Below are 27,553 nucleotides of genomic sequence, written 5' to 3' on the forward strand. Positions count from 1 at the left end.
CACTACGGAGGCAGACGTCGGTGCTGGATGATCGCAACAGAAGGGGTCATATAAGAATCCTGGGGGTCCCGGAGGGAGAGGAAGACAAAGCAGGGTCCTGCATGGCCCTCAGAGGAGCTGATACCCAAACTCACTAACATCAAACTGGACCAACCCTTCGAGCTAGACAAGGCATATAGGGTCCCAGCCTTCAAAGCGTCAAACAGGACAGGCTCATGCCCAATCATCTGCAAACCACTGTGGTCACACCGTACAGAAGCTATCTTTAGAATAGCAAGGAAAAATCAAAACATGCAATGGAACAGCCACAAGATAATACTCACTCAGGACTTTTCAAAAACCACAGTGGACATAAGAAAGGGGTTCCTAGCCCAGAGAGACAAACTAAGAAAAGAAAATATCTTGTTCTCATTTGTTGGCGCCACGAAATTCAAAATCACCAACAAGGGAAGAACGCACGTCTTCGAGAAACCTAGAAAGCTGGCCAGACACCTACAAGGTCCGACACAACAGGATAGGGATACCAGGCAACCTGGATCAAGCAAGAGAAGAGCATCACCGTAGCCAAGAGTGGAGTGAGCAGGTGGGGAGCAGAGAGACAAAGTCTCAACCAGGACTGCAACCGCATATACCTCAGATCAAAAACCCACCTTAGCCCTAAACAAAAACAACGTAGCTACCTCAAGACATTGCTTCAGGGCACACTATAAATTTTCCCGCCTGCAGTTCGTTGTAAAGTGGACATACAAGGACAAGCAGGAGGCCACAAGATAAAGAGAACGAGAGACTATAAGCAGATTACATCTATAATTTTGCTTTCATTTGCAATAGCGATAGAACCACGGGGGCTTCTTAGAGTGGGGGAGAAAAATTGGGCGGGGGGGAGCACTATGCAAGATAAGAAAAGTACAACAGGAAACACTAGCAAAACAAAAGGGCAGGAGCAAAAACCCCCACAGGGGGGAGAGGGAGAAGAAACGCGACACTCACACACTATAAGCTATGTCACAGAATAACAGTCCCTCCTTGCTAGCAAACCTGAAGATAGTCTCCTTCAATGTGAAGGGCCTCAACCACCTGGCAAAAAGTAAAATATCCTAGACTACCTAGATAAGACCAAAGGGGACGTCACACTGTTACAAGAAATCAAGCTCTCCCTAGAGGACGCAGCAAGAGTCAGGTCAAGATGGATAGGACAGGTAGCCTGTTCACCGGCGATAGGGAAGAAACGAGGAGTGATCACGCTGCTAAATAAAAACTCAAAGATAACCATTGAAGTTCAGCAACATGATGAGGCAGGGAGACTACTAATAACACAACTGAAAAGAGGGGACAAAACCATCCAAGTAGTGAACACGCCCCAAATATAGATGACACCGCATACTGGGAGGGAGTCTCGAAGAGACTGGAAGCAAGCCCCCAAAACGACATGACGGTGCTGGCAGGTGACTTTAACTTAGCACTAGACTACACCCTGGACAGACAATCGGAGGCCCACGCCCTCCCTCTAGCCTCTCACAGCATTCTAAAGAACATATGCAACAGATTTAACCTGAAGGACCTATGACGACTACAAAACCCCGACACCAGAGACTACACCTTTTACTCCACTCCGCACAACTCCTATAGTAGAATAGACTACATTCTAATCTCAGGCTCACATACCCACTTAATAGAACATTCGGAAATAGCAGCATAGAACAATCCAGATCACTCATGTATCAGCCTACAACTGGCGGGGTGACACAACGAGAACCTCACCCGCAGGTGGAGATTTAACAATGAAGTCACGGCAAATCAAGAAGACAAGATCAGAATAGAGCAAGCCATCAATGACTACATTAGAGATAAAGACACGTCAGGCATGGACCCCAAGACTCTGTGGGAAGCGCTTAAAGCGACAGTCAGAGGGACACTAATAGATATCAAAGCCAAACAGAATAAGAAAGCTAAGACACACCTAGACCAACTAGAAAAAGACATCAAAAGCCTAGAAACAAGCCACATCATTGACACCAGGAATTACAACGCCTTAAAAGAGTTGCCGAAAATAAAATACGAATACAACAAGATCCTGAGTGAATGGGCTGGTCTGTGGATAAACAAATACAAACAGATTAACCTATGCGAGGCAAACAAAGCAGGGGAAATCTTAGCGTCATACCTGAAGCACAAACAAAGACAACACACCATCTCATCCATCACTGACTCACACAACAACACGCACATGGACATCCTATGTACGTTTGGGGAGTTCTATCAGGGGTTCTACAAAAGGGACGAAACACTAGACCAGGATGGTTGCACCGAATACCTGGACAGACTAAACCTTCCCAAGATAACGAACGAGGAAGCACTGACACTAGGACAGAAGATAAGCGCAGCCGAAATTGAGATGGTATTTAAGTCTCTTAAAGACAATAAGGCACCGGGTCCAGGTGGATACACTGCCTCCTTCTATAAAAGCTTTCTAACACACCTACTCCCAACTATGAAAAAAGTCTTCAACCACTGCGGGGGAGGGAGTGGTGTCAAAGCCATTACCGAAGCAAATATAATAGTTATCCCAAAAGAAGGCAAGGACACGCAACGGCCCCAAAACTACAGGCCCATCTCACTTATCAACATAGACTGCAAAATCTATGCCAAAATCCTAGTTGTAAGGCTCAACATGGTACTCCCTCAACTGATAAGCAACTCACAAGTAGGCTTCCTGAAGACACATATGTCTCATGATATCACAAGACTCCTGTGCCATGTTCTCGAACAGTCCTCAAAGTCTGATATGCTGGGGATGGCAATCACACTTGACGCAGAGAAAGCGTTCAACAGGCACTTCCTATAACAGTGCATGCGGGCGAACAACCTGGGAGACAAGTATATGAGGAAGGTGATGGCACTGTACGCAAACCCCAGTGCGCAGATAGCTATCAATGGGGCAGTCTCAGATCAATTCACCCTTCAATGGGGGACAAGACAGGGGTGCCCCGTCCCCTGCGCTGTTTTTACTGGCGCTGGAACCCCTGATCAAAAATATTGTATCCAATAGAGAAATGTTGGGACATAGCCAAACTTGCAGCTTATGCGGATGACATCCTCATAATCACAGAGAATCCCACATCCTCTATCACTGCCCTCATGAACACCATTGGTAAATACTCAGCCCACTCTGGCGACAAACTAAACAGAGACAAATCGTAATGCATGCCACTTAACGTTCACACCACCAGAGAGGTACTAGACAACTCAGGATTAGTCTGGCAACCCGGGTTCATCAAGTATCTAGGGATCCAATTCGGCAAAAATCTCAAAACCACACTCGTGCAAAATGAGAAACTAACCTTAGAAAAGATAAAAAGGCTCCTGGAATCCTTGTCGCCCAAATTCATAACATGGTGGGGGGAGGATAGACACAATAAAGATGATGATCAACTACCTGGCGGGAATGCTCCCTCGTACACTCACAGAGGAATTCCACCGTAAAACGGACAAAAAGATAAACCAGTTCCTATGGCAAGACAAAAAAAACGAGGATAAGCCTGAAAAATTAAGACTAGATAAGAAAGTAGGAGGTCTAAACCTGGCAGATTTCAGAACATTTCAGACTGCTTTTATAGCGAGACAGGGAATGTACTGGATCCTGCCTACCCAGGGTTACACGCCGGTCTGGTTTAGGATTGAGAAAGCCATACTAAACAATAGCAACCCAATAACACTTCTCACTGTGAACAAACAGACACAAAAGAATAGCCCTATACTTAAAAACACTAGATAGGCCCTCCTTAAGGTACATCAAAAACTGGAACACAGCGTTAAAAATTCTACCTGGGAATTGCTGTGGGCAAACTCCAGGATAATATATAGGGGGAAACCCCTAGCCTGAGACGCTTGGAAAAGACTAGGGATCTTATACCCAGCCTAATTGAAGGATGGGGGAAGACCCTACACCTTCAACATGCTAAAAAAATGACATAACCTACCAGATATTGAACTCTACAACTTCCTCAAAATCAGAACAGCTCCAACCAAATCAAAAATAGCAAGACACAAACCCTCAATCATTCAGTATATGGAGAATCTGAACAAAGTGGGCCACCAGGTGTCCCACATATACAAACTACTCTGCCCCAGCTCCTCCAAGCTTAACGATAAGTCAACCAGCTACTGTGAATCACATCTAGACACCGCACTTAGCGAGCAGGAGAGACACACCCTCTGGTTGTCCCCATCGAAAAACATGATCTCCCCGGTGTTAGCTCAGACAAAATTCTGGCTTTTGCACAAGACCTACTGGAACCCAGTGCGCTTAGCTGCTCTGGAGCTAAGGGAAAATGACCGCTGTTGGAACTGTGACAGAGAACAGGGGGACCCGGCACACCTCATCTTCCACTGCACAAAGGTCAAAAAAAGTGGGAAAAAATTATTTACCTTCATAAATAAAGCCTTAGGCAGCACACTTGAAGAGTTCGCCTCACTCACCACTGCTTATATAACATCTGATATTGACACGCAACATGACAGAAACCTCCTAAATCTCCTGCTAACGGCAGCAGTCAAGATAGAACTCACCAAGTAGAAAGACACCTCCAGAGCCACCTTCAGGGGGTGGCTCAACTGGGTGACATACGTGAGAGGAGCCAACATCACAGCCTTACGAAACACACCATGGAGAAAACCCAACAGGGGTATGTGGGCATCCTTGGACAAGTTTCTAGTCCCTTACGAACCCCCATGAAAGTGCTAGCCAGAAACAAGCAAAGGGCCCACCTCCACACCAACCACTAGAGCAGGACACCCATCCCCCCTAAACGTTTCTCTCTTTCCCCCACTTTTTCTTTCAGAGTAGACAGTTGGACAGGGGGCCAGTCATGCATATATTTTCTTTCACTCCGACCAGCCTGATGGTTATCCCTAGCACAAAGCGCCAATGAATATATGGTATACGTTATATGTGGGATTGAAGAGATACAGGGACGTTCAGGCTTATGTGCTCTACGAGTAAACTGTATAACCAGCACCTAAACCACATGGGCTGTCACCCCTGTATGTACATATGCGATGATGATTACATGTTACTTGTCATATGTTGTAAGTGTAAAAAACCAATAAAAATATTTTTAAAAAGAAGTCACGCGCCGGATTCCTTCGCGTTTCATACTGCTAGTCTATGGCTGGTTTTTATTTTTTTTTACTTTAGGCAATGTAACTTGTTTCCTCTGTGGTGTCCCAGTACACACAATAGACCAGTCTCACTGTGTTCCTGTTGGGGGCTTTGTTGTTCTGGGAGTACATTGAGTGATCATGCTCTTTAAAGACGAAAGAAATTTGTAGCTGCTTGAAGAGCACCTTGAATGGCTCGCCTGCCCACACGCGGTGAGCAGGCAGCAGCAGGGGCCTGGGACTGTGAGGAGGAAAGAGCCGAGCCTCCCTACTACAAGTGCTTAGATGTATCTGCTAGAGGCTGACAAGCACACTAGCAAAGGGTTAGAGAATGATGGATGATGTCTGTCCCACTCAATGTATACACTATGTCAACATTTACTATTAGGTCAACTGGTGTTTGCAAATCACAGCGTTCACCATTTGCCCCCTTGGCGATGCTTACAGACGACATTTAATATATTGTTTAATACTTTATCCTGGTGTGGAGCCAGAGGTTCGCATTGTGTCATGTCCGGCTGGAGTTCTTGGTTTAGTTTGCATTTATTTTAACCATCTGATGGCATGCCGAAATAGCTCACTGGCGAGCCGAGCATTTTGCAGATTGTCTTTATTGTAACAACCGTATATTAAACATAAGGTGCTGTACAAAAAAAAAAAAAAGAAGTGCCCTCACACACCCCAGAGGATGCTATGTGGGCCTGCTCATCGTCGGGCCGGCGCTGCATTGCCTGATGGGCACCCACAAAGGGGCTTTTTGGCGGAGATCTTTTATTGATAAAGCCGTTGGGTGTTTGTGGACAGGGTAGTGTTGCGAGTGTGCCGTGTAATTTAAAGGTCTAGGGCTGCCCCTTTCAATAGTTTTATTCCTAGGGTGCACTAGCCTAACTAACAAGCATTTGCAATGCAATAGGTCTCGCATTATTAAAGTTTGAGCTATTGCCATTGCTAAATAATGCAACATCAATAGCACAACCTTTAATAATGCGCTACCTATTGCATTGCAAATGCTTGTTTTTAATGGGAGGTAGCAGCCAGATCTGGACTAAACGTGGTTTCTTCTAGGTTTGCTTTGAAAGGTTTGTGAACTTTGTAGATTTTAGAGATTTCTTTTTTTTATAGGTATAGCTTAGAATACTTGGCTAGGATTGCACAGGACAGCTTTAGTCCGGGTTAGACGGATCATTAGACAAATTAAGGATTTCTGGGAAGCAAAGTTTCTTTACACGTTTCAGTGTGCTTTAGCCCCTAAAATGACAAGGCTGCAGTAGGCTAAGCATGCCATTTTTTCTCGTTCTTAATAGCACTATTCATCAGCCCCACAGCAAGACACAGTTTCCTTTCACTCAGTCTAAACTCACTTCCTGACTTTTACCTGTGTTCCTTTGCCATATTAGTCTCATAGGTTCTCAAATACCAATATATAACCCCCTTCTACAGCAGCAGGCACAAATTCGGCAGAGAGGAAAAGGACTGACTTGCGCAAGTAGATCCCAAAAGACCTCAGAGTGTGCCCCAAGACCTGTACAGCTCACTTACATACCAAAGCTAGCCATTTGTGGCTTTTAAGGGAGTCAGTGGGAGGGAGTTGGTGACCACCACAGACAAAGTAGCATCTCTTAGTCTTTACCGTAGGAAGTAGAAAGCTCACTAGGCTAACTGCCACTGTGCGAAGGCTGCATTTTTGTGGCATTTCTGCATGCTTAAAAGTAACTCAGAGCTCTGCCAAGCAGTCCTCAGGCATCCTGTTACTACTATATTTGACACCCTAACACTATGGACCACTTTAGTGGCAGGAGAAATGGGTCAGTGATACAAGAGGTGTATTTTACAAGCAAACAAAGGGCATTATTAGGTCACCTGGGACATATGGCATGCCTTGGTCCCCGGGAGTTGAATCTTTCCTACTTAAGAGGCCTATAAAAGGAGTATAAATGAGCTGGACAATACCTATACCTTTCTTTGCAGCATTACACCACTACGTGATCATGTATGTATGGCTGCAAGTGTCATATAATAATATTACTGAGTACATGTTCAATGTAAGCGTTGCCATGTGCACAGCTAGAATATTGCACAGGACGGTATGCTGTCATTCCTGCCTTTTGTTAATTCATTATTTTGTAAGAGATGTGAGGTCATCATTTGTGTTTAGAATGAATGACAGTCAGAACCCGGGGAATATTAGGCTGATGCAATAACTTGTTTTTCAACAAATTCCATTTGTACCTTCTCTGCAGATGACAAAGGCATATTGCAAAAGGTCAACGGGATCGTTTCTTGTAGAATGTCAGTATAATAACCCGATTATGCTTTTCCATATCCCGAACAGCTCCAGATTTTTCTATTAAGGTAACTGAACAGCGGTAATCATCAATTGTAATGAAATTTCCTGTCTCCAATAATAATACGTGCAAATGTGACCCTTCTTGGGCTGGATTTAAACTGATGATTGCAGTGCCTTTTGGCTCAAATATCACAGCATCTTAAAATGCACCTGAAATACACCATCTGACTATGTACAAGCGTACTTTAACTGTCTTTAAAAGTAAAACAGAATTTCGCAAAGGTTCCTTTTGATGGTTCTGTACAGCATCCAAAATATTCGGCCCAGCATGGCAAAAGAAAAAAAAAGTTTAAAAAACTAGGTGTAATGACGCAGTCATGTGATTTTGTAAACATGTGCATGCGTGCTGACGTGTGCACATGCACCATTACGCATGTGCGCAATTTTTTCATTGATTGATCCAAGAAGGATCATTACATTTTCAACAAGGAATAATACCAGCACGCGCCTGGAGGATTCGGGCCTGTGTTCCCACTGAGGGCCCCATTCAATGCCAGTTCTTTCCCCACAGGCTTCTCGAGCTCTGCTGCCAAGCCAAATTTGTCACACTACCACCACCACCAGAGGAAGATCGTTCTCCTACCCGGCCGCCAAGACATGGAACTCCCTCCCAGCCCACCTACGACTGACCCAGGACCATCTCACCTTCAGGAAACACCTCAAGACCTGGCTGTTCGAGCAGTAGCAGCATCCCCCCCCCTCCCCCTCCTCCTTCAGCGCCTTGAGACTCTCCCGGGTGAGTAGCACGCTCTATAAATGCACTGATTGATAGATTGATTGACACCCCTGCTCAATCAGATGTTGCTATTTCTGGGCAGTGTCGTGATCTGTAGGACTCCTGTCCTATTCCTGCTGCTCCTTGTCCGTGGAAGGCTGACAACCCAACCCTTAAGGGCGGGAGGGCGGGGATCCTACAGTAATCTCGTTCAAGCGACATGGGGGCTGCTCATCACTGACAAATGGTGCAGTTAAAATAGGGATGTGTGGAGGGGTGTCTCTGTCTCAGGGAGAGAGACAGCATGGGCCTGTTAATTAATTGACGCTGCCAAGGTGTCAAGTCATTGGCAACCTTTTCCAACCTAATGACAGGCAGCCCTGGGAGAGTGGGGGTCGGGGGTCATTGAGAGGAAGGGCCACCCGTTCAAACCTGTTGACAGAAGAGTCAAATGCTTCATCCTGCCGCCACCAATATTTCAGTCTGACAGCCCCGAAGACTTCACTGAGTGAGTGATAAACACTGCTCTCTGACAGTAGCAAATACTCTCTTTGAACAGCACGTAATACTATTTTATGGCAGTGCTGCATTCTTCATGATGGCAGTTACAACAAGTAGTTCAGTAGTAGTTTCAAATACTGCTCTAGAACAGTGCCGAACACTTCATCCTATCAGCCGCAAATGACCCTTCCCGCCAATGCCAAAAATCCATTTTGTATGTGACCAATACCTCACCTCCTCGGTGCCAGATACCCCACCTTGTAGCGACAAATACTCCCGCCACCACCATGGTCGGTGGCAAATACGTCTTCCTGCCAGTGCCATTCACTTCATCAAATACCCATTCACGAGCGGGTCAGCCCTCTCTGCCAGCACCAAGTGCCCCAGAGCGAATTCAGCGCTCCATCCTAACAGCAGCGGATCCTCCTCCACAACGGTGCCAGACATCTGTCCCCGAAACTGCTGAATTCACCCACAACTGGACTGCAACCCAAAAATCAGTCCAGTCAAAAACAAGACGTCAGCGCTTCTTTCCTTCCGTTGCTTCTCTGAGAAATGGACCCAAAAATGAACAATCCCGCAAGTGGTGTGCGCGCGCCACAGCAAGACGTGCTTTCAATTATCGCGTCCGTGTCTGGGCACGATAATTTAAACCACATGGCGCGCGTAATGGACACTAATAGGCCTTGGGCGGAGCAACGCGCCCGCCTTTGGCCAATTGCGTGCAGTCTTTTATAAAAAAGACGCATGCAAAGGCCAATGGGGTAGCACAAAAGAAATCGCACGCGCACGAGCGTTTGCCATTCCTAGGTCTGTGCTAAATCCCCGTTTTTCATCTACTAAATGTCTTGCGCAGTGCAACGCTAGGCGTGAGACCTAAAAACTGAAAGCCCTGTCTGTTAATAATGATCCTACAGGGTCTGTGTGGTGCATGAGGTCGACATATTTCTTGCCTACAGGAGCCCCTAACAGGTCTGGTGGCAATTCATCAGGACCGTGATATGTAGGAGAAGTTAATCTCAATCTTGCACTATCGCCTGTGGAAACTGCAGAAATTATCGTTAGCATAAACTGAAGCCAATTTGTTTGTGGTATCCATTTTAGTCATCTATGTGCTTCTCCCGTCTTCACTGTTGCCTGCCCTTGTATTTCGCTTGAGTCATCAACTATAATTAACTCCTTCAGTACTGAACCAGAGCACAGCACATGCTCAGAAAGGACTGTAGCTGCTAGAATGCATCTGTCTTAGACTGTAACTGTCAGGTTGTTTTAACTGATGTAAGCAGAAATGTCTCCCCTCCCACTTTGCTGACCAAGACATATTTGTATGCCCATGTTAGTCAATAACTATTCTTGTATGTGCCTGTACCACCCCTAGGTCCCATGCTGACTATGCAACAAATGTATATAAAAGACCCCTGGTTTCTGTACTCCCTGTACTGCCTCATACAGTGCCCGAGGGTGTTGTATCGATGTAGTCCCACTCCTGAGTGATTAATAAACTCTTTGTTTTGATATTCCAGCTTCCGTGCCAATCTCTTCTTTGTTGGTTTAAGGACAGGTGCATCAGTGAGCCCCTAAAAAGGCTTTTTATTCCACATGCCAGGCTGGTTCTTGACATTGTATGCCTCATTTTTGAATGTATGCATATTCTAAAAACAAACAAATTAATTTAAAAAAGGAAGGAATTGAAAAATAGTAGAAAACCAAAGAAGGGGCCAGTCAGCCCCGACACTGAAGCACAATTATTTACAGACAGATGTGCAAGGTGATCTGGCAAAAAGCAGTCACTCGGAGGGCAATGAAGACAATGGTTGAAGGGAGCTGATCCACACTGCCCCATGCTGCAGGCAGTTACCTATGGAAGCAGAATGTAAATGACACTTAAAAAGACAAATGGCAGAAGAGGACTGACAGAAACCTCTGAGATTCCCTGTAACAATATACCAATCACCAGGCTTTAACATGGTTTAATAACAATCCACGTTTAACAGGCCTATTGAATTTAACATACACTTTTCATAATAAAGATCAGTCCTATCGCCTTTTTGTTGTAATGTTTCATAATAGACAAATCGGACATATGGCATCTGGCATAACTTTCCAAAATAAATCAACCAGCCTTCACAAGTGTGACCATGACCAACTTGAGCCTGCTACATTGAACATGAGTTTACCAACAAGCATTTGCAATACAATAGGTCTCGTATTTAGGCGAGTTTAAGCTATTGGCATTGTACATGACAGTGCCTTTTATTTATGTTTTTAAAACAAAAATAAAAAGGCATTGTCATTTGCAATGTCAATAGCTGAAACTTGCGTCAATGCGAGACCTATTGCATTGCAAATGCTTGTTTAGGTTAAAGTGCCTGCCTTTTATCACAACAGAACCAAGCCTGGTGTGACGTGCCTGGCTCTAGCACCACCTGTGCCCCTCATTTGAAATTTGAGGCTGGGGGGTTCGGTGGGGTTTGGACTGTGGAACCTGCCAGGTCGAAGCATGTGCAGTGTTGATGTTTGGGACACCGAGTAATCTTAATTCATGCACACTCAGCCACTGCCCTCTATCCAGACCACAGAGCGATGGTCACTTGTTGGGGTTGTATTTAGGATTTTATAGGAGTATGTGTTTTTGAGGCAGAGAGCGAGTAAGGCAAAAAAACAGAAAAGAGGCCACTTGAAAGTGAAGGAGTCAAAATGAAGAACACGCAGAAGAAAACAGCAAATTAATTAACTAAACAAGCGCGGGCGCTGAAGTGAGGGGCCGTGCAGCAAACTAAGACACGCAGGAGACATTGACGATAGATGGTACACGACAGAAACCCGCCCCTTCCCAGCAGGAGCAGACTGACCCTAATTAGCTGCTTCTGATTTCTAGAGAGCCTACTCCTCAGGAATGCTCGAATGCCATTATCAAATAACGCTAGCATATGATTTTCAGCTCCATTATATTTTTAGTTTTACCTTATTTGAGGAACCCTGTCGGTAATAGCTTAAATATGTACACAGTAAATACACAAACACTTACACTGCATGACCTTGACTTCTCTCCCTAAAGGCATCCATAATCCTTTGGTAGGAGCATGGGCCAGAAATTGCCTGGCATGCTCATTGCCCGGCGCATCTGGTATGCAATCTTCTGGCTTCGTCTCATCCTCCTATGGTAAAACAAAGAACAAAAGGTGTCCAAAAGAAGTACACTAGGCAATTTAAGGGAAGAACCGGAAACAGTGGTAATTCTAAAGACATATATTACCTCTTTTTTTCTTCAACACCCTATAAAGGGAAGCTCTAACTTTAAAACCAACATCGGCAAAGTAAACATGTTTGGCCTTGACAAGCTAATATTAAGCTTAACGCCTGAATATTGATTTAATTTCTTTTACTGCAAGCATAGGGTACAAAAATAACAAGCAACAGCACAGCCAATAGGTCTCGGCAATCTGAGAGCTTTTGGCATTGTCAATGATAATGTCTTTAAGAGATGTGTTATGCAGTGAAGAGGATGTATGTGGTGTGTAGTGGAATTGTGTTTTGGAATTATATGTTTTTTGTAGAATTATGGGGTGTGGAATGGAAAATGTGTGGTGATTATTAGTTCCAATTTTAAGAGCAAGGCCGAAACCTCCTGAGGCAATGCTGCATGATGGATAGCCAGAAGAGCTGTGACATGAGCCAATTCTCAGTTTTAAGTTGATCAAGTAAAGGATTTGCTACAATTCTGAGGTCGACATAGTTTAAAGCATTCCAGACTGAAGTGGAATGAATGACGCTAATGATCTGGCATGAGTGTTAAAAAAAATGTACACTGTTGCAAACGTCTCAATTTGTTCTGCAAAGAAGGTAACAGAGCTACACTGAATGCCATCTAAAAAAAATGAAAAATTGTTGGAAGGCAATGGATAGATTTCCAATAGAATAATTCAAAGAAAGCATTACAGTTCTTGGCCAAATTGAGAAGAGTTGTGAAAAGATCTACCAGGCTGACATGTTTTAGTAATCTTTTGAAAACTTCTGTAGGCATAACCTGGCCACATCTTGAGCGTGGTAAATGGGAATTTGGGAAGGAAATATCAAAGTTATTGGGACCAGTCAGCTGAATGGAGCGTATTGGCTGTAGGCGTACACGCTTTTGATAATATCAATAACGTTCTCTAGTTTGGAGGTTGATAAGAGTATTTGTTAGTTTAGCTCATGGGTGGATCAACACTTTAATACGGAGGAATAGTTCTTTGGGTGGTTCCATTTAAGATACAAGTCCACAAGAAACAATTTGAGACAGTCATTGCATCAATTTTTGGAATAGCATCTCTATCAGTTTTTAGATTTTGCCAAGCTTCAGCGATGACAAGAAGATCTAGAGTAAAGAAGTAAATTCATGCCTTTGCTGCAAGGGTATGAGCTGAATATGCATTGAAGAGCGTGCTTTACAGATATGTGATTGCAATGAGTTTAGATGTGTGGAATTTTGCGAGAAAACAAATGAAGCACTAGAGGGAGCACCTAACAGATTTTGGTTGCAAGGGGTTAGATAATAGGTTTCTAAATATGTGAGTGTGAAACTATTGGGACACAGAATGATTTGATCTCCGAGTTATAGAGTATCAACAGAATAAAAGCTGCAGACAGGATAAAGTGAGATCGAGTTGGCGTGTGGTAAAGAAAAAGAGCGGCGGCACACATGATCAACCAGCATTGGTGCTTAAGTACAGGGATTATAAATCGGTTTGTGTAATACAAATCACATACACGGATTCATAATACTTGTAGAGCTAAAAAAAGCGGAATTGTATTGAAATGTCACTTTAGAGGACATTCTTCAGGAGCACAGCAACTCTCTGAACCCGATATTCTAATGGTTGCTTCTTGATCACATTTTAGAGCAGAACAGTCAGAAACACTTTGGGAAATTTTACTAGCTGCTTCTGTTACATTGCCACCGCATATGATTTAAATTGCAATTACGATCTTCAGATACGCATTTACTATAATATCCAAAATGCAAGATGTCCAAAGTTTATGGTTCATCTGTACAACCCTGACTATTGAAGTTTTTAAAAGTGGTGAGATTACCCAAGAGTGCAATCTTTTACACACGCCTGTTCTGCTCAGTTATGGACATCCCATCTAACAAACCCCAAATACGCTAAACATGATGAAATAAAATATGAGTGAATTGGTGGGGTAAAAAGGAGCACTACTAGGACTGTGTGGGTATAAGCTTCAGCATAGACAGCAGGAAAGCATCACAACTGTAGACAAGGCATCCTACTGACAGATGTCTCAATGTTTGTTTGTAAATCTTCCTCAGGCTCTGGGCTAGGTCCGCCCTAGCCGGTTCTATCTGGGTCACCCTAGACCTGCCCTCAGTGACACTTGCGGCCTGTGAGAGCACATGACGTCAGATGGTGTAATGTAGGCCCAGGCAATCACAGCAAAGCACTATAAATAGCCGGAGCAGGAGGCTGCCCGTTTTTCTAGCAACAGTAGGACGCAAAATGAGGAGGGTAGTGCTTTTGTGTGACAAGAACGATTAACACTCCAGTGCACAGAAAATCCTAGAACACAGCACCACACCAGAGTAACGCACACAAGTAGGTTATCCACTTCGTACCAACTCCCACATACACACTAAAACTGAGAAAATGCAGCATCGCATCACCCAATCAAACAGTTACCACATCACACCTCACTGCGGCGCAAAAGTACCTGCTATTTAGGCTCACGGAGGAGTTATCTGAGCGAAGAAAAAATGGAGAAATGCCTTTGGTGATACACGCTAAGATCCATCGCCACTGCGCAGTGCGACACATTCCTATGGCGAAAGCACGCTACCTCCGTGACCTGTTGCCCCAACCCTTCCCCATGCGCAGCCAATAATAGAACGAGCGATTGAAAAGTGGGACAGGTTTATAAAAAAACAAATTGAAAAAAGAGGGTTTGTCAGGGAACAGCAGGAAAGCGGACAGAGCAAAATGATAACCCATGACAGTGCCCAGAGCAGAGAGAGCCCTCCTGGGCAAGGTTAAGAATAAAGAGAAGAATAATAAAGAAAAGCCCAAAGAGGGTTGACTTTTCTATATAATATTTTATACATTTTTGCCAATGGCATGCGTATACTGTTTTGGTGGAGGGTGCGACTGGCTGCCAGAATACCTGTACAAACTTCGGGAGGGAGGTCAAAAGCTATCAACTGACTGTCGCTGCCCAATCTCCAGGCAAGAAGGCGGAGAGTTGACAAGTTTGGGTGGAGAACCCTGCCCTGCTGTTGAGACAGAAGATTTTCCTGAAGGGGCAGCCTGCTCGAAGGATCGATGCTCATTTTCAGAAACTCGGAAGAAGTCAATTTTAACCAGATTTTCCAATTCATCACTAATCACCTTTACCATTCATGTATTAATGCATTCCTTCAATTGCCTATCCAGTGTACAACCTTATCGGTGCCTAACAGCGAGGACAAGACAAAGCTAGGAAGTGCTGGTAAACAAAGTTAGAAAAAAGTCCTTAAATTTCTGACAAAATAAAGGATTGTAGAGAGATTGTGTACTCAGTCCCTGCTCTCGGGGAGGACAGTGGAAGAGGCATGACAAATGTATATCAAGGACAAATGGGGAGAAACATTGGGAGAGCGACGATTGAGCCAGCCAATAGCAAACCTATGGGCGGGCTGAAGCCCCTAACGTACATACAACAGGTCACTTTTCGAGAAAGCGCACCATCTAGAGCAGAAACCTTAACAGGAGAAAAACATGTAGCAAGCTACCTGAATGAGGTGAGCCATATGTTTTTGTTCCTTGCAGACAAGTGTGTTTAGAGCACATCAAGGAAATTAAAATTTACTGTTTTTAATTACTATAACTTTTGCGATACAGCCTGTGCGCCCTGTCTGCAGAAACTTTATGAAATATAAGTAAGTCACCCCTAAAGCAGGCAGTAACGCCCCAGGACAGGGTGTACTCTACTACATGTGAGGGCAAAACTCCATGAGCAGATATGACCCAGGACAGTACAGCATGTGCTGGACACTGGTGAAAACAAGTCCCCCAGAAACACAATGGTTTCATTGAAAATAGGGATGCTTGGTATCAAACATCTCGTATTAATAAACCTACACTGATGCCAGTGTTTTTTTTTTTCCAAGTAATTTTTATTGCAGAAAAAGACCAGCATGTTATGCAATCACTCCGCCTTCCCCTGTACAGGAGAGGCAATATGTTCAGAAGATACTTCATCACACGGCCATTCAGCCCACACCCCTGAGGTTGGGCGGCGCTTGTAAAATGTATGTTAAAGGCACACCAGTGCAGCCGGTGGAGGTAGTCCATATCACTGTACACATCTGCTTTTATAGTGTGGGATTGATTCCCACTGAAAACCCCCCCAACTCCCCCCTGCAACTTGTTAACTGTATAGCCACTTGATACACCCTGGGTTGGTATCAGGAGTTGTTGTTCACGCACATAGACCAATCAGACTCTCGCAATTCCCCCCCCATCCCCTTCCACCCCCCCCCACCCCCGCACCGCTCATTTCAACCAACTAGTCACCCCGACGGGGCGTCATGTACCAGCATAACCTCAATGTCAGGCGTGATAATCAACACGTGTCTTGGTAGTTCATGGTTCACATTCCAATGCTCCTCTCTCATCCAAAGCCCTCCCTCATTGCCCTCCCTCTAGGCCGTGATATTGCCTCCACTTGGCCCATACCCGGCGGAACTTTTTAGGACATCCCCTCGCCTTATAAGTCACCCTCTCCGCTGCCATGTAGAGGTCGAGCCCCCGTCTCCACTCCTCAAGGGTCGGCAATTCCGCTGCTCCCCAGTGTTTGGCGATGTCTCTCCTGGCGACTACTAGCGCCAGAGCTAGAAAAATTAGCTGGGGGCGAGGTAGGTCCACCTCAGTGGTCAGGCCCAGCAGGGCTAGCTTAGGCTCCTGGTTGAGTTCCGCCCCCAAAACCTCTCCCAGCTCTGTAAAGATGTCCGACCAATAATGTTGTATGTTCGTACATTGCCATAGGGTGTGGTAGAAGTCCCCCTGGTGGCTACCGCACCGCAAGCATGTAGCGTCTGCGATTTTCCCCATTTTGAACAGTTTCACCCTATCAAAATATGTCCTATGCAGGATGTTGAGCTGGATGAGGCGGAGCCTGGACTTGATCGCCACCTCCCGGGGGTGCATAAGGACCATCTCCCAATCAATATCCTCCATCTCACCCACCTCTGCCTCCCACACTCCCCTCAGCTTCCCCAAGTCGCCCAACATATTATTTGTCAAGGTTTTATAGGTGAGGGAGACCGCTTTACCCAATATATGTTCCTGGAGTAGTCTACCCTCCAATGGTGCGTATTCAGGTATGTCTGCGAGTTGTATCTGTTGTGCCCTCCAAGCGTGTTTCAATTGCATGTATTTGAATAATTGCGAGTGGTGGAGCCCGAATTCCGTCTTAAGCGCCTGGAAGTCCTTCAGTTCCCCCCTGTAGATCATGTCGCCTATGTGGGACATGCCGATGTCATCCCATCGCTGAAAGCCCCTTAGTTTACCAAGCTCCGGGAGCCACCGGCAGTGCCACAAGGGTGTTTGTCTGGAGAGCTTCCCCTCCCAGCCCATGCGTTTGGTCGCCAGCCGCCACGCCTTAAGTGTGATTAACGTCGCCGGTAGCAGTGACTTCCCAGCCTTTCCGCCATATAAATAGTATAGTACGTTTCTGTTGGAAAGCGTGTGTCTTTCAAGGATATACGTCGGGTGGTCTGCCGGGACATGGATCCAGTCGTTTATGGGCGTCAGGTGCTCCGCCCAGTAATAGGCCTCCAGATTCGGTAGGGAGATGCCCCCACTATACTGGTGCCGTTGGAGAGTCTGTAGGGCTATTCGCGGTTGCTTTCCCAGCCATAGGAATGTACGAAGGTCTGCATGCATCTTCCTCATCGTATCCGGCGGGAGTGGGTAGTATTCATTCTGCAGTGCATAGAGGAACTTGGGCAGGGTGATCATTTTGTACATTGCTGCCCGGCCCAGGAGCGTGAGTGGTAGCCGTTTCCATCTGTCCATGTCACATACCGCCTCTCTCATGATTCTGTCGACATTTTTGGAGAAGGAGAGTGCCTTGTCCTGGGTGATGTATATCCCCAAGTATTGAAAGCCCGCGGATGTCGTAACTAGGCGTTCCGGGACGTTTCCCCATTGCTCCCTCCCCTGTGGATCGTATAGTATCGATTTGTGCCAATTAATGGTGTGGCCAGCTCGTGCACCAAAGCTGCCCAATTCCCGAAATAATTCTGGCACTGTAACGTCGGGTTGGTGATGTATAGGAGCACATCATCTGCGTAAAGCGATATCTTTTCCTGCATCGCCCCCGGGGTGTCTAGCGAAAAGCCATGTATGTGCGGGATCCGCCTAATGTGAATGGCTAGGATTTCAATCGTGAGTGTGAACAGTAGGGGGGATAGAGGGCAACCTTGCCGGGTGCCCCGTTCGACCTTGAATTCGCGGGACAGTTTCCCATTGACTCTCACTCGCGCTCTCGGGGCATGGTATAGGAGCCGTATCCAGCCGCAGATTACCGGACCGAATCCGAACCTCTGGAGCACCGCCAGAAGGAAGGGCCAATGTACCGCGTCAAATGCCTTTTCTGCGTCAAGGGAGAGGAACCAGTGCGGTTCGACCCTACCCTTGACTGCTTGCAGCCAGTTGTGCGTGCGTCTAAGATTGAGCTTCGTTGCTCTGTCCGGGAGGAACCCTGACTGGTCCAAGTGGACAAGGTCTGAGATCACTCCCCTCATGCGTGTTGCTAGGATGGTAGCTAACACCTTCACTTCGATGTTAAGGAGGGAAATGGGGCGATACGATGCACAATCCTCTTTAGGTTTGCCTTCTTTGTGGATCGGCACGATGGTCGCCAGCGCGAGGTCTGGTGGTAGCGCATGCTGCTGGAAAGATTCCGTAAGGAGATGTTTAAAGTGCCGTGTCAGGAGGTCCGACGTTTTTTAAAGAATTCCGCCGGGAACCCGTTGGGGCCCGGCGTCTTGCCCGTTTTTAGGTGCGCTATGGCGTCTGCAATCTCTTCAAGCGTTATGTCTGCATCCAGGGCCGCGCTGGATTCAGAAGATAGGCTCGGGATTTCCGTCTGGTCCAGATATTGCAGTGCCACATCTATGCCTCCTAGGTCTCTAGCTGTGTAGAATTGTTCGTAGTGGGTCGCGAACGCCTCTGCTATCTCCGCGTCGGTGCGGCGCACAGCCCCATCACCCGTTTTGATTTGCTCCACCCATCGCGCATCTCTCTCCTTCCAGCTGAGCCAGGCCAAAAGCCTACCCGACTTATCCCCCACGTCGTATAGACGGTGGAGCGTCGCCAGCGACTGTGTCTTCGCCTCATTTGACACCATCTCCCTATAGCTCCGTTGGGCATCCAGCAGGCGCCGCAACGTATCTTCTCCCTTGTGTGCCTGATATTCCTCTTCTAGTGTCAGGATGGAGGCCTCCAAGGCCGCCACTTCCGCCTGTTGTTTCTGTCTCGCCTCTTTTAGTCTGCCCTGTATTCTGTCTCTTAGTACTGGCTTCATCGCCTCCCAGAGGGTTATCTTAGAGGCGACGGACCCTTCATTTTCCGCGAAGTACACTTTAATGTCCGCCCTAACTCCGCGTGCAAGGTCTGGGGATTGGATGTCCCATGTCGCCAGGCGCCATTCAGTTCCTCCCCTCCGTCTCGCCCCCCCCACTTTCGCATATAGGGGCGAGTGGTCAGAAATGCCCCTCGCCTTGTATTCCACCACATCGCCCGTCGTTAAGTGTTGCCTAGCCATAAAAAGATAGTCTAGTCTTGAGAAGACTTTGTGTGCCCCCGAGTAAAAGGAGTAGGCAGGATGTGTGGGGTGTCGCCATCGCCATAGGTCTGTGAGTCCCAGTGTATCCATTGTTTGTGCCAGAGCTGTCTGTGATCCCCCTCTACGTGTCTGGCCCGTACGGTCCAGTTCATCCGACATCACGTCATTAAAGTCCCTTCCCACTATCTGTATAGTGTCTGCCGTGTTGATGAGGGGTGAGGTGATCGCTTGTAATGTACGTGATTGAAGCTTGGGCGGCGCATATACCGACACTATAGTGTACCGCTGCCTCCTCCACGTCCCTTGAACCCCCACATACGTGCCCTGTGGGTCGCTCCATGTGTGTGTGACGCAGAAAGGTGGTGATTTCTTAACCAGGATCGCTACTCCTCTTGAGTCCGAGGTGTACCCCGCGTGTGCCAGGGCTCTGAGCCTACCCCTCGCAATGAATGGACATTTGTCACCTTTAAGGTGGGTCTCCTGCAGGAGGACGACATCCGGTGCCAGCCTCTTAGGATATGTATTCACCAGGCCCCGTTTGACTTTGGCACCGAGGCCGTTAACGTTCCACGTCAAAATGGACAGCGCCTCCTCCTTCCCTGGTTGCGCTGTTAGTGTACCTGCCATTCTGTGTGTTGGTTGTCATCTGTTAGCGGTGCGTAAGGTGGGTGTGGCAGTGAAAGTGGTATAGCAGGTGTCTGAGCGTGTCCCCCAACTGTGGCTACCCCCCATCCCTGTCCCCCCCTCCCCCAACTCCAAATAACTCTGGTCCCCATAGCACCCCCCCCCCCCTCCCCACCACCCTCCCCTTCCAGACTCATCCCAGTAAAGGGCAGAGCTTTCAGTGGGAGCCGGTCTGTCGCCCACCCCCTTCTCCCCTTAACTCAACTAGCCCTCACCTTTCACCCCAACTCGAAAGGTTGTGAGAGCACCAGGCCCAGTGTCGTTTCTAGCCTAATGTCCCAACCGGCTCAAAGGAAGAAAACATATACACTGGACATGGAAAAGATAGCAAAACAGGAGAGAGGACTGTCAACTTGCGTGTCTTCGTGCCTCCCGACCGTCGTCTTTAGAATGCCACTCTGCAATGTTCATGAGTGCGAGTCTTGCGTAGCGGAGTCCGTTCCACTTAGTTTGCCAGACGAGTCCCTTTCCAGATCGTGGATTTCCTTTTCCAGTGGGTGCATCGAGTCCCGTTCCTCATTGGGGCTCGCCTCCTCAGGGTCTGATTCTCCATCTTCTTGTCGATCATCGCCGTCTCCATCCGAGAGTGGCGGGTGACGTGAGGCCTGTCTCCGTGCGCCTGCCGTTGAGGATTCCCCCGGTGATTCCGACCTTCCTCTTCTGGCCCCCGCGGGCGTGCGGGCTTGATATGGTGTCCCAGGAGTGCGGGAGTGCAGCCTCCTTGATTTCCGCCTTGGAGGTTTAGGGAGCCCCCAGTTGACTTTTTCTCTCAGTGATCTGTCCGATGCTTCGCGTCCTGCCGCCTCTCTGCTGTTGAGGATAGGCCTCTCCTCCAGCCACTGCCATGCGTCCTCAGGGTGTGTGAAGAAAATTGACTTATCTTTGTAAAGGACCTTGAGTTTCGCTGGGAAGAGCAGCATGTAGGTGATCTTTAGCGTTCTCAGTTTTGCTTTCACCTGGTCGAAGGAGCGACGCCGTTTCTGGACCTGCTGGCTATAGTCCGGGAAAATCATGATGTTAGTGTTTTCGAGCCGGATCTCGCCCAGTTTCCTGGCCTCACGAAGAATTGGATCTCTGTCTGCAAAGTTCAGGAAGCGTGCTATCACTGGTCTAGGTCTCGCACCCTCCGGAGGTTTCGCCAGCAGTGCCCTATGCGCTCTTTCAATTACAAAGCACGCCGAAAAGCGTGCTGTCGGGAAGGTCGAGGTCAGCCACGAGTGGAGGAAAGCCGCCATATCGTTCCCTTCAATTCCTTCTCTAAAGCCTACAAAGCGTAGGTTGTTGCGGCGTGCCCTGTTTTCGGCATCATCCACCTTCCACAGGAGTTGTCTGTGAGATGCTTGGAGTTCCACCATGTCTTTGCGGAGCGTGGTAAGAGAGTCTTCCGCCTCGCCAATTCGGGTCTCGTTCTCCGTCACTCGCGCCGAAAGATTCCTGAAGTCCTGTCGGAGGAGGGTGACCTCGGATTCCACCTCGCCTATTTTAACTTCCAGCGCGGCTCTCGATTCCTGGATGTCGGACCTAGAGGCTTGGATGGCTGCTAGGAGTCTGTCTGTGTCTGGCGAGCCTTCCTGAGCTGTGTTAGTGTGGTCTTTCCCCGGGCGGGAGGTCGCAAAGTTGTCCATAGGGCCTTGCTTCAGGGTTTTAGGTACTGGATCCTTCTTTCCCATGGTCTCCCCCGGACAAGGCCCAAGGCTGTAGCTGTCGGCGCGGTCCACTCCCCCCGTGCGCTAGATGATGCAGTCTGTATGGTGGTGGGGCTCGTGGGTGGCGGCCGCCAGATCCCACTGCGTGTCCCAGGAGAGCTTCACGTGTTCCCGCTCTCTGCCCGCTGGGTCTCCTATACACCGTCGGTGATTCTATGATCGCCCCTGCTGCACCCCAATAGCCGTGCTTCTCCAGTCCCGTCGATAGTAGTGGACGGGTCGTCGGCCACTATGGAGGTAAGGTCCACGGTGGGGGGGGGAGGAGGGGGGGTGTGGGGAACAGGCGAGATTCCAGGGCCGTGTTCCGGGATTATCTAGGCCGCTGGCGGTGCCGCCTTCCTCCTCTGGGCCTGTCTCCCCCACAACAACAACAACAGCCCCGCCTCCGTGTCTCCCCTCGGGTCACCTCACTCCGCAGTTTGCCGGTGCTGACTCGAGCCTCTTCCTCCGGGCTGGCCCCGGTTAGCCCCCAGGTCCGCCGGATCCCCGGCTTGCTGCTGGCTCCTTCTTTGTGTGGTCACGCTAGTGTTGTCCCCCAGGCGGGTCACAGTCACTCGGGCGCCCTGTTGGTAATGGGCAGCCCGCTCGCAGAAGTTGCATGTGACCTCTCCCCGCTGCGCCTGGTAGTCCGTGGGTAAGCGGGTGATGACCCCCAGGGAGCGCACTCTGGTTTCCCGTCAGGCCACGCCCCCCCCCCCCCGGGTAATCCAGAGTCCCGGACCGCAAATCAGGCCGCCATGTTGGTGAAGGGCGGTCGCGGCCGCGTGGCAGTGGCGGGGGGGGGACTCCCTCTCCTTACTTGTACCGCCGGTGCTGGGTGTGTCAAGGCCCGCCTGGGTTCCGCGGTGCAGCCCGAGGTTCCTCCCCAGCATCGGAGGTCGGGCCCCTCGCTGCCAATATCCTGCTTGCTCACCGCAGCGTCACGGTTCCCCGGGATCGGTCTGGGAGATCTGGTGGATCGCCGGTCCCTCTGCTGCTACTCCTTCCCCTGCGGTGCCTGTGTGGGTACCGCTGGGCTGCTGCACTCCGCCTCTCACCGATCGGTATCCGGCCGAGGCTAGCGCCGGTCCCGGGGCGCCATCCTGGATTCGCCTGCCCCTCTGCCTTCTTCCCGGGGGATCGCGGAGAACAGGCTTTTTGCGCGGCAGCGGAGCTCTCTCGACGGCGTCGCTGCCTCTGAGTCTTTGGGCGAGCCGTGGGATGATTCTGTTGTTTGTGGCAGTTGTTTTATGGCGGATTTTGGTGGCGACGGCCGGGAGCTCCCGAGCCTTGCGTCTAGCTCTGCATGCTGCTAAGCCACGCCCCCCACACTGATGCCAGTGTTGGATTTAGTAATACATGCACCCCGAGGGCATCTTAGAGGTGCCCCCTGAAAATCGACCAGTTGGAGTGCTGACTGACTAGTTTTCACCAGCCTGCCACCAGAGATGGGTTTCTGACCCCAAGGGGTGAAGGCCTTTGCTCTCTGGGAGCCATAAACCAAGCCTGCTTGAGGTTGACCTACGGATTAGCATTCCAAGGCCGGCAAGCTTCAAAAAGGCCCACCAGGTATGTGAATCTGGCTGCTCTCACAAGAGAGGAAACCGACCCGCTTTGTTCAGAGTCGTTTGGCACCTGGACAGGCAGGAAAATTAGCTAGGCAAGACAGGCTTGTCCATCCTCAGGCAAGCACCACTCCTGAACTGGGCTACCTGAAGTTGATGCGATTTTTCAGAAGTGCTCATCTTGGCAATGGGAAATTTAAGATTTCTGGGACAGAGTTCTGCCCACTTCCCCCAAGAAGTGGTCATGTAGAGGGCATAGCGACCCCAGGGGTAAGTGGCCCATTAGCTACTACCCTACACTCCACTGACGCCCCTGAATTCAGTATTTAGGAAAGTACTGGCACCGGGAAATCAGATCCTGACGACCAAAAGAAGAAGGGCTAGAGTGCCATAAAAGCGGGGACTGCAGAAGAAGTATTTGCCGGCCTGGTCGTATCTTCTTGACAATTGCACCAAAATGGTCTAGTCCTACAAGCTGCGGATTGTACAAACCCTGAGATAACTGCCAGCACTTCTCCAAAGACTCAGGAACTCCTACGGAGCAGTGCAGCTGCTTACCTGCATCTTGCAGACAACACAAAGAAGACTATGAGACTCCTGAACTGCAAACACTGGGTGCCGCAAAGCACTACTGCATCCACGCTTCCTAGCCTGGGCTGAAGTGGGCCAATGGTGCCAGCGTGGCCCCCTCGACCTCCAGAGACAAAGCCCACCTTGGACTTGCCCAGTATGGACTTCCAGAACACCGCCTGCAGCCTCTGTGTGCAGGCCCTCTCTACTGTGACTGCTCCTGGTGAGGTAAATCCGCTGCATAAAGACACCACTGCACCAGTCACCCCTTGCCAGTGGAAAAGAGGACCAACGGTGTCCCGGTATCCCTAAGTATCAGGAGGCCTAAGCCCCCTTGTTGCTTCAGTCCGACTGGCCCCCCAGTCCGAGCCTGCAGCCTCTTTTCCGATGGGACTGATCTCCATAGACTTGACTGGGGCACCCAACGCTGTAAGGCACCCCTGCACCCGGCCGCCCCAGTGCTGCCTGCAGTGAAGTGTTGGTGCTACCTTGGACCATGCCCCATACTCCCCCGAAGTCCAGAAGATAGATCCCGTAAGTTGATGCGGAGTTCCCAAATGCAATACATTTTCCTCCAGTGGTTTATATTACCAGGAAGTGCTTCAAATAAGATTTAAAGCATCAAAATCACCTGATGCTGAAAAACACACCTCTGTACCCAGACGTCCTGGTGCCTCCCGAAGTAACCTGTTGGTGTTGCCTGTGACCGAATGCAGCGTATGTTTTCTTCCTAAGTTAACATTGTCGCAAAGTGCTTCAATTATGATTTAAACTATCAAAAACGTGTGTTGCATCAAACCTGCTACTTTAAACAACCATTGGCATAGCCAATAGGTCTCGCCTTTGGGACCTTATAAGTATTTAGTTATGCAGCACAACATCCTCGGTGCAACAACATCAACTGTTGCATGGCTATAAAGGTCCCAAAGGCGAGACCTATGAGCTCAGAGCAGCACATATGTTAGCCATTATTTGAGCTGGTGGTTTCCGGTGGTTCGCACCAGCACTTAATTGTCAACATCCCAGGTATGACAGTATGCCACATTGTGGCACTGTTCATCTAATTTAGAGATGAGCAGAACACCTGTTATTTATAAATACAATACATATTAAAAATGACTAATATCTATCTCCCCAGCCATTCCTTTAGCATTGGGAACCTCAAATAATCTGAACTGTTGCACTTGCAGGCAAGAGAGTTGTTTTGGTATCTTCATTGGCTGCAATGCCAGGGCCAATGGAGAGTGCAAGTTGCAGAGGCCTCCTGTGCAGGGCCCTGGCACTTATTTTACAAATTAAGCACTGTTTGAGGCTTGCTTCCACTCCCTTGACTCTTTGAATGGCCTCCACGAGAGAGCTCGGGCTGTGTCGTGGGATTTGGCCTACCCCTAGGCTCTAGCTGTGGCTCAGAATGAGCACAGGCGCACAACCAAACGAAGCCATTCTTACAGCACACCAAACCCAACCGTGATTCCATGGAGGCACCCCGAAGGGAAGGAATAAACGGTACCTGCCAGGAGACTATCAGTACTGACTGGCTGGTTACTGAACTACTGGAGAAAATGAAGCATGGGTGAACAACTAAGTTAAGAACAAACAAAACTACATCTACCATAATGTATTGCGGTTGAATCATGCATCATGTTATAGTGAAAACCACCTCTGTGCTAGGTGGACAGAGCACTAATCTCTAGAGAAGGTGTGTGTTAACCCACTCAGCTATCTTACTGCTGTTACATAAAACGGAGCTGCACGGATAAGTCTACCTGTTTCCAGGCCTCGTCTTGACACAAGGGGGCAACACTGTGCCCAGCTTTATGACTGATTCATCCCCTATAGATCAAGGCGCTCAACATTTGGCACTATTGTAGCCCGTCTAGGTCCTCGCGCGCCGTCTCCGGCTCTTACCACATGGGTTATGCGGCAACCGCACAGGTTCACCTATTATCGCTCAAGACAGTTGGAGTGCCTCGATGCCGCACTAGAAGCGGCCTGCGCTATGCCACTACATCAGAGTAGACCGGTTGCATCTCCCCGTTTCTTTGACGGGGCTAGGGAGGGCACCTGCACCTCTTTTTAAGGGGAGGTGGGCACACCGCACAACTATCCAGCAGAGCCCTGCAGCCCCCACTCCAGTGTGTGCCCTTTGCAAACACTCCAAGAGGCAGGCGATGGGAACGGAGTCCTCGGGCCCCCACCAACCAACCAACCCTCTCCCTACTGTTTTAATACAACCACAGAAAGAAGTGAAATATACACTTCAATTTAGGAGTTCATAAATCAGGGGCCAATGGAACCGTAAAAGACGCCAGGCGGGCCAGGAAAGGTAAATGTTAGCCGGTTCCTAAGTAGAAGCCGTGGCGAATGCGGCTCGGCCGAGAGATGCTGGTAGGGGCGCAGGGAGAGGACCCCAGGCGCATCAAACGTGACAGAGGTATTGTGTGCCATGGCAAGACCAACAAGCTCTAGGGAACCTTGCTGGGATGAGGGGCGTCTGACTAGCGCCCATAAACTTGTGCACAGCGCCGTACAACTAAAACCTCAACAATCAAACAGCAGGTTTAACGTGCCCAGGAGTAGGAGGCTGGGTGTCTTCCTTATTCAACCTAATAGACCGATGGACAAGCAGCTTGGTTGCATGAGTGCCCAATGCATGTAGCGCCCATATATATGAGCAGCTTGAGTCTTGTTCATACGATTGGATAGACTGCGTTATGAAGCTTGACTGGCGAGCACCCCATCAGGAGGATTGTTTCTTAGAGTGCTATATATTAAAGAAAGAAAAACCAAAGGGGATGATGGACGGATCGTTGACGATACAAACACTCACCCCCAGCCAACTGATCTGGGTTTAATCCATCACCGTTCTTTAGCTCACTCCGCCACCCCAGTTCAGACATGGCCATATGCAAATCAGTCTGACCCTGTGCCTCATGGGAACAGTCCAGCCCGAACTGCCAAGCCATGTCTTCCCTGGACCGGAATCAAGCTTCCCAGGACCGGTTTCTGGCATTACAGCCGTCTTCAGCCGGGCTTGCTTGAATCCAGTGAGAAAATTACAAAAAACAATTTGATGGACAGAATGTAGATCAATGTCTTACATTCACCCCAGTACAAGGATCTGGGCCTAAATCCATCGTTTTTTGCACTCCACACCAATCTGGGTTAGATAATGGCTTTATGCAAATCAGCTCTGACCCTGTGCCCCATGGGAACAGTCCAGTCCGAACTACACAGCCATATCTTTCCCAGACCGGAATCAAGCATCCGAGGACCGGACCGGTTTCGAGGTAACACCTCTCATCAGCCCGGCTAGCTTGACTCCAGTGGTGTGGAGGCTCTGGGACCCACGTCTGAGCTACCCCAGTACACTCAGGGAGAAAATTACAAAAAACAATTTGATGGACAGAATGTAGATCAATGTCTTACATTCACCCCAGTACAAGGATCTGGGCCCAAATCCATCGTTTTTTGCACTCCACACCACCCTGGGTTAGATAAT

The 27,553-nt window shown here is 48.5% G+C and overlaps 1 protein-coding gene across 1 annotated transcript in view; it reads right to left on the minus strand.

Moving 5' to 3' along the window:
* RP9 (RP9 pre-mRNA splicing factor) overlaps nt 1-27,553 on the minus strand; it is a 102,481-nt gene that overhangs the window by 46,955 nt on the left and 27,973 nt on the right. The window contains exon 3 of the mRNA XM_086964800.1: nt 11,752-11,881. Within this exon, the coding sequence (XP_086820926.1) occupies nt 11,752-11,881 (130 nt within the window). The remainder of the gene's footprint in view (nt 1-11,751; nt 11,882-27,553) is intronic.

The sequence above is a fragment of the Lissotriton vulgaris genome, chromosome 4_1, assembly GCF_964263255.1.
Source record: "Lissotriton vulgaris chromosome 4_1, aLisVul1.2, whole genome shotgun sequence".
NCBI lineage: Eukaryota > Metazoa > Chordata > Amphibia > Caudata > Salamandridae > Lissotriton > Lissotriton vulgaris.